At 37.5% G+C, this 7,973-nt stretch overlaps 1 protein-coding gene across 1 annotated transcript; it reads left to right on the top strand.

Annotated features, from left to right (window-relative positions):
- Nucleotides 1-598: 598 nt before the first annotated feature.
- LOC101851901 (microsomal glutathione S-transferase 1) lies at nt 599-4,853 on the top strand. Its single transcript, XM_005110927.3, has 3 exons — nt 599-840; nt 3,128-3,219; nt 4,452-4,853. The coding sequence occupies exons 1-3, from the start codon at nt 715-717 to the stop codon at nt 4,693-4,695; spliced, it is 462 nt and encodes a 153-aa protein (XP_005110984.1). The 5' UTR covers nt 599-714; the 3' UTR covers nt 4,696-4,853.
- The last annotated feature ends 3,120 nt before the right edge of the window (nt 4,854-7,973 follow it).

Genomic DNA, 7,973 nt, shown 5'->3' on the forward strand with positions numbered 1-7,973 from the left:
GCAATAAAAAGTACTATCAGGACATAATTATTGGCTAGTGCTCCTTCCATTTTAGGTAGCAAGGCTTTCCTCTTTTCCTGACTACTTGATAAAATGCTTGACAAATTGGATGTTCCATTTGTGAGGCATCATGGTGAAATCAGGCACTCGTCAAAATAATTAAATGGTTGGGACCAGCATTTTTCCGCTTATTTGGTGTAATTTTTATCAAATTTTTTTATTTTTGGCTGAACCCTTTTTACGTCCACTAAAAAGCACATTTTTGGGTTGATTTTACTTACAAACGTTGATTAAAGGCACCAAAAAGTGTGATTTTGCTGTTTTCAAGGACTTTTAAACTTTGGAAGTCACGTAACTTTGGCGACCGTTCTCTAATTTTGTCTCTGAAACCAAGTCACCTCAACCTCTTTTAATCGCAAATATCTCAACTTCTATTCAAGATAGATGAGTACATTTTGATCGAAAGCAACACAAATGAAAAAGCTTTAAGATAATACCAATAATTCCACTTGCTGAAAAAATTTATGACCGCTGGATTCCACTGTGTCAGCACACATATATGTGTGCACACAAACAGGACTTGACTGCCAGCAGACATTATCTCTTTGCCATGTTTCTTTTTATAGATTCATCGAACGTTCAGGAACGAATTGAACCTTGCAGCAACAAAGTATAGCGGTTTCTTCCTTGAGAGACTCAACCCAAGTTTGAAAGATGGCTGCAGCGGCACTTTCTCTGGACAACCCAATCTTCCGCATGTACATGGGCTATGCTTTTCTGGTCATCATCAAGACAATAGCCATGAGTTTTGCAACGGTTTTTTTCCGAATTACATTGAAGGTACAGTTATCATACTTCGTCCTAGTGCAATGAAGGGTAATGCAGATACATATAGGTACCTTCAAAACTGTCTAAGATGGCTATCCATTGTCAAGGTGATAGGTGGCTGTACAAGACAGCACTGATGCAGAATTAATTCCAAAGGGGAGCACCCCCATTGAGGAGGTGGAATATGTGGTTTGTGCCTGACAAACTTTTTCCTTCCTCTGGTATCCCTAAGATGTCGAGGGAAGGTGCAGGTTTCCGTCCTGTGCTAAGTGTGTGGGGTCTGTGATAGATATGTTATGTAGTTCCACGACCTTTTTAACGTCCTCTAGTGGGTGGTTGGCGGATGCTCTGGTTTGGTTTGCTCCTTCTTTCCTATAAAAAATCTTTTGTCTCTATCTCACTCCCTTCTTTTTATTGTATGTTTCTCTCTTGTAACACTTCTAATCTTCGGCACTTATCATGACCTTATTGTGTTGCAAGTGCCGTAAAACTCTTACTGGGACTAACCCCACCCAGCTAGGTCCCTCCTGGTCTTCCTCATTGATTTGAAGCCGGATTCACAGGTGTGGTAAGCTCTTGCCACTAGTTGTTTCTGGGGACATTCTGGTTAGATGTCCGAAACATTTGGCTCTTTGACGCTCAAAAAAATGTATTACCGGTGGTATTCCGATTTGTAGGCGTATTGTCTCGATCCTTTTGCGGTCTTTTCTGGTGACATTGATGGTTTTGCGGAGACACCTCATTTTTTGCATACATTGATTTGTTTTGTGACCATGTTTGGCACTGGTATGTTAAAGTTAGTGTTATTATAAAGTAAAAAAAATGCAAAGGGGAAGATGGGAAGTGGCCTTTTGGACAGGTGATTGTCTTATATAAGTTGGCATTAGAGCAGGTTTAACTATTACTAAGTGTGCACATGTATCTCGTTGGTCTTAAACGTGCGTCATATTTTATGTTATATGCGAAACAAGTCATGTTATCATCTGTGATACAATTCTTTCTTGCTGTTTGAACAGGCTACTTCAAGCACTGTGCAGCCACACCCATGAGCCGGTATCAGCTAAAGCAAAAATCAATAAAATGCAAATTAGATGAGATAGTGTGTGGATTTGGATTCCACGTCTAATTGTATGATAACACCATGGACTTCTGCTATGTTGTTATGTAATCAATATTGTTGTCTGCCAGTGCTAGGTAGCAGTGTACATCTCCTGTCCCTTGAATTCCAAATGATCTCTGTTATGTTTATATGGAAATACATGTGTATGAAAGGAAAGGAAAGGAACATTTGTCTCTTGTTTGTCAAGCTCGTGAATATTAAGTTGCAGCTATGGCAATGTGGGATATAGACTTTCATTTGAAACCAAAGACAACCATTATTAAAGATTCAATATTCATTAGTTTAAATTAAAGAAAATATATTTACTTTGCTGCTCTCTAACAATGTTCTGTTGTCTGCTTTCGTTTCCATTTTTGGCCCCCACCCCCTCCTCTGGACTCCTGTCTCTTTCTGCAGCCTTTCTACTGCTAGTCCTTGGCTCCTTCCTAGTGCTGTCTTTCAACCACATCCTGATAAGGGCTAAAAATCTGGGGGTCTCGTTTGCAAGTTGTGCACGTTAAAGATCTCTAGGTGGTCCAAAATCGATAAGAGTCGGCTTCAGCCACCACTCGGGCAAAATTTAAAAATTTCCTACCAAACTGAAAGTGTCAAATGTGTCCCGCACGTTCATATTATGACCTTAGGCAGTTGCAAGCACAGTAAAACAAGTACAAATTGCTTCTGTCGGTCGCGGGAAAAATAAATAAGACTACTTAATATTTCACCAGTACTCTTAATTTTCCATCTTCTAGCCATGATGGCAAGCAAAGGATAAACTAAAACAGAACCAAATGAAAAACTTTTCCTCTCATGTTGTGAAGATGATCTCATAGGTTCACTTTACATCTATTGCATAGACAAAGAAATTAACAAACATTAGAGGTTGATGGGCATTCTGGTGTCGTTTAGTCCTTCTTTCCCATTTACAATCCTTATCTCTCCTTCTTCCTTTTTTTGTATGTTACTCTCTGGTGGCACTTTAAATCTTAAACACTTATATTACGACCTATTTGCCAGTCTGTAAAACATTCTAAAACGAAACGAAACAAACACATTTCATGCTTTAATTCTTCTCCAGTTCTCTCAACCTTCCATCCACAGCCCTTAATATCAAGTAAGAGTACACAAAAGAAGAAGAAAAGGAAGACCTTTCACCCTCTATGTTGATGCTTGTTCACAATATTTTTTTTATATTCTCAGGTGTTTTTAAACCAAGAGGATGTTGCTTCATTTGACCCAAACAAGACAAATAAGGGCCCGCAGGTTCACCCAACGATTGAGCGAATTCGAAGGTAATGCTTTTTAAAGTTTTCTGTCTATCAAATGACACATTTTTTTTGTGAAAGGCAAAAGAGACAGAGGTAGATTTAAGAATAACTTACCTTTAGAACTCAAACAAGTGGTAGATGGGAAAAGACTGAAATAAGTAATGTAGGTTTTTCGAGAGTATCTTTGTTTGGAGAATGAATTGTGTACCATGATTACCCATGACTGTTTCAGTTTTGGCTTTTGAAGAAGAAATAGAAGATATCAGGTTGTGGTGGGGATGGCTCAGTTTCACTTTGAAAAGACTGATTTCTTGGTGGAGGGGGGGGGGGGGGGGGGATTATATGGATGATCTCAAGAATCGAGTCTGACCATGTCACTCAGGTCTTTTTTATAAATTTTACAGCGTTCTTATGAAACGGCAGTCCTTTTTTCAAACGCTGCTTTTGGGGGAAAAGGAGTCCTATTTCTAACCAGGGTTCTTTTGATAATGATAATCCTCTTTTCTTTTTCATTATCATTTTTATTATTATTATTATTATTGCTGTTGTTGTTGTTGTTGCTATCATTACTATGATCTGTGTTACTGTCATGTCTGACTTTCAACATGTATGTCAAAATGCTCATGGTGATCCCTTTGAACCCTTATGTCTTGAGCCCCTGTGGGCCAACTGCCAGATGTACAATGTTTTCAAGCTGGGCTGCTGCTCTTAGAATTTTATTTTTGTTGAGTAGTTTTTGAGTTGTTTTCGGGACATCTTGACTATGTCTGCCTTGATCAGAGAAGATGAACTCTTTGAGGACACACATTCTGGTCATTCGACAACGCTTGAAGACACACTGTGTTGAAGTATAATTCTTTATTAGTGCACATTTTTGAATTCCGTTTTCTTTATCGGAAAGTTGAAAAGGCAAGCAACAACGACAACGTGTAGAGAAGGACATTTACCAAAGCCAAATCTTAAATGAACAAACAATTTCTGTTTGTGCAGTTCTGAATGGTAAGATCGATTAGTAGCTGACAACATCTCAAATAAACAAACAGTTTATATTTCTCCGGTTCTTTTTGATAAGACTGGATAGTAGCTTACAACATCATAAATTGAGAAATAGTTTATATTTCTCTGGTACTATTTAGGTAAGATGAATATAACCCCTCACACAAACACTTTGTATTTCCCTGGTATTGATCTGTCTTCAGTGTATGTATTTATTTTGCTGCCAATTTTTAAAAAAAATCTTAATGTCTGTTTCTCAGATGCCACCAGAATGACCTGGAAAACGTGATCCCCTTTGTTCTGATGGGCCTTCTCTACGTCGCAAGCGGACCCACAACGTTTGCCGCATCGCTACATTTCCGCATCTTCACTGCTAGCAGATTTCTCCACACATATGTTTACATCTTCTCCATCCCTCAGCCCACTCGTGTGCTGGTTTTTCACGTGGGAGTGTTCACGACGCTGTCCATGGCCTATACTGTTTTTTCTCAAGTAGCTTTTTGAAGAGTGACAGAACAGAACATTTGACTTTGCTGTTAACAAATGATATAATGTTCTTAAATAAGGAAGATTAAATTTTACTTTTAAAAGGGTGTAGAAATGATATAGTGTTTTCAATTAAGAAAAGCTGAGCATATATATATATATATATATATATATATATATATATATATATATATATATATATATATATATATATATATATGATGCGTTTAGTTGTTAAATTACATATTTGCGATTGAAGGAGGTCGGGTTTGCTTGTATCAAAGGTAAAATTAGCGAGAAAATGGCTACCAAAGTTTGGTGACATCTGATGTTTGAGTGACCTTGGTAACTGCAAATTAACTTTTTTGGTTATTTATTGACATTTTCTAGAAAGACAATAGAAATGTGATTTTAAAAAGACCTGAAAGGTATTGAGCCAAAAACGGAAAAAATAAATAAAAACTCCAACAGGCAGAAAAAATATGTTTTCTTTAATTTCATTAGTTTGACAAGCGCCTGATTTCACCATAACCCAACACATTTACTGTTGTCATCAGCTGTGTTGGCAGTGGTGAGCTTTTTGCCATTTTGGTGTGGTCCGCTCTGTCTTTTTTATCAAACAACTATTGGCAAACTGTTTGACTGTACTAAGTACTAAGCATAGAAAACAATTTTTCGTTAGAGAAAAGTAAACTGTTTCATCTTTTTAAAGTTGTGCATAAATTATTTTATCTTTACTGGCTTTTTTGACAATATTTCTCGAGCACATGCAACTAATAACGCAACTTAAGAAACTGCAATTTTAAAATATTTTCAAAATTTTGAACTGAGTACATCTGAACCGCTTGCTGACAATTTGCGAGCTAAATAGTAAAATGTAACTTCCAGCTTTGATGAACAGCATTGTGTGCACGCTCTTTAAGCAGAAACAGCTTCTTCTCTAAAATGTTCCTCTTATGTTCATACACTAGTAAAAATACTAAAAATCTTTTCCTGTATCATTCTAGTTTAGACCATGTCATGTGAGTGCATCATAATAATATATCTATACGCAGACAGGCTTTGGTTTCCAAGGCTTTAAGCTAGGGTTATGTGCCTTGCTTTATTTATTGGAGCTTTTTATTCATCTTTATGTCCTGTTTGTCATGTCGGCTACAACAAATTTGTTAAGCTTAAACGTGTTACAACTGTTGTGCTGCTGTATTACAAGTATGATAACAAAGTGACTGAGTGGAATACAGTCTAGGGTGCACATACATAGCAAAATTGACGGGACGTGGAAGTCTTTTCTGTATGTACGAACCTTGCTGTGCATATATTTGAAATACAAAGAATGTATGTGTAGAAGGCAAATTTCAGGACCTGAAAATGTGTTTGCTGTGTGCGTGTTTCGCAGCGCGCGTGCTTGCTGTATATGCGTGGTAGACTAATTTTTTCTGCGAAAATACAGTGAAAGGTTGGGTTCTCATGGGAGATTTAAGGTCAGCGATGAGGATTGAAGAAAGGATTTAAGGTTAGCAGGGAAGAATTGGGGTTTTTGTAGGAAGTTCTCATTTACCAGGGAAATGTTTTTGAGGAATTAGAATCGATTAGAAACAAGGAAGAGTTCAAAGACTTTATTGATTCATGAGGGGGATTTAGGGTGGGTACCACAATATATGGCAGTGAAGGATTATTTCTGAAAAAAAAATTCTTATGGCTGTGTAAGTGTTTTGATTGTAAAAGTAATTACTCGGTTTGAGCATTTAACGTATTAACATTGTTGTAGCACATACTGTTGTACTGTTTTGTTTAAATGAAATATTGCTAATTTCACTGATAAAGCTGTTGTTTCCTTAACTGCTGAAAAATTGCAGTTTTGGAATGATAGCTTCTGAATCTGTTCTCAAATATTTTCTCAGTTGTCGCATATTTGTTCCTATGAAATAGTGCACTAATATATTTTACAATGTATTTTGCATTAAAGACTTTTCTTTCTCTATTTTTCTTGTTTCTGTTTGTATCATGGACATAATACATTTCGAGATGTAGATATAAAAACATCTAGCCTTAAGCTACCATATATATGTTTTATATATATATATATATATTATTATGAAGCCAACTTCACTCAAACCATTGCTGAGGTTGCAGAGCTTCTGTGTGGCTTTATGCTTTCATTTCTTCCAGGCCTTTGAATGGCCACCCAGTGCCAATAGTATCGTGTCAGATACTGTCATAAATTCTAAAGGCCTGCTGATGCTACTGCTGCTACTGTTGCTGTTTTTTTGTTGTAGTTGTTGTTTTTTGTTGTTATTGCTGTAGCTGCTCTCCCTTACCATTCGAACCTCATGTTCTTCTACTTCAAATATAATTTATATACCCATTGCTGTGTTCTGCTTCTTCTACTTCTATTAAATGTTCCAATTTGTGACTGCTGTTTTTGCCAGAATTGACTCCAGCACTGAAATGGCAGCAGCTGATAGTATGTTGGTAGCAGTAATATCGTCCTCCTCCTCTTCTTTCTTACTCCTCCTCCTCCTCCTTTTTTCTCCTTATCCTCCTCCTTTTCACCCTCTTCCTCCTCCTCCTCCTCCTTCTCCTCTTCCTCCTCCTCATCCTCCTTATCTTCCTCCTCCTCTTCCTCCTCCTCCTTCTCCACCTCCTCATCCTTCTCCCTCTCCTTCTTCTACTTCTTCTTCTTCTTCTACAAAAGATCACGACGTTTGAATACATTACAGTCAAGTGTGGCTTGGCTGCACTCAACCAAACTCGAGGCCAGCAGTGGCTCCCTGATAAAACCGGCCAACCCACAAAATTGAGGGTTGGTCGGTTTTATCGGGGAAAATTTGAGCGACATAACCGTGTCTAACCCACGCATTTTCGTTAAAAGCGACGATTTTTTAAGGGAAAAAAAGTCTACACTTTTTTGGTAAAGTGTTTTTATAGGTGTTTGAAGCTCTGATTTATCGTTAAACACCTTTGTTTTGAAATAAAACAGTTTTTTCCTTCTCCTGTAAAATTTACCTCGCTGGGGTTAGCCGGTTTCATCCCAAGGCCGACGATATATTATTATTATACAAAAAGACTTTGTAAGTATCAAAGAATGCGCCAACTTTCTTCAAGGTGCATGGCTTGACAACTACTACATTATTGGGTTTTCTCACTCTGTGTCCTGTGGCTATAACTATAACAAGGCAATACGACAAGAGTTACCATTGTTTTGAAAGACTTTTTTTCCCCCTTGCCCATTTATATGAGATTGACGCCATCTGATTAGTAGAAAAAAGTGCATATGATTGTGTCAAATAATGTAT

The sequence above is a fragment of the Aplysia californica genome, unplaced genomic scaffold (genome assembly GCF_000002075.1).
Source record: "Aplysia californica isolate F4 #8 unplaced genomic scaffold, AplCal3.0 scaffold00968, whole genome shotgun sequence".
Lineage (NCBI taxonomy): Eukaryota > Metazoa > Mollusca > Gastropoda > Aplysiida > Aplysiidae > Aplysia > Aplysia californica.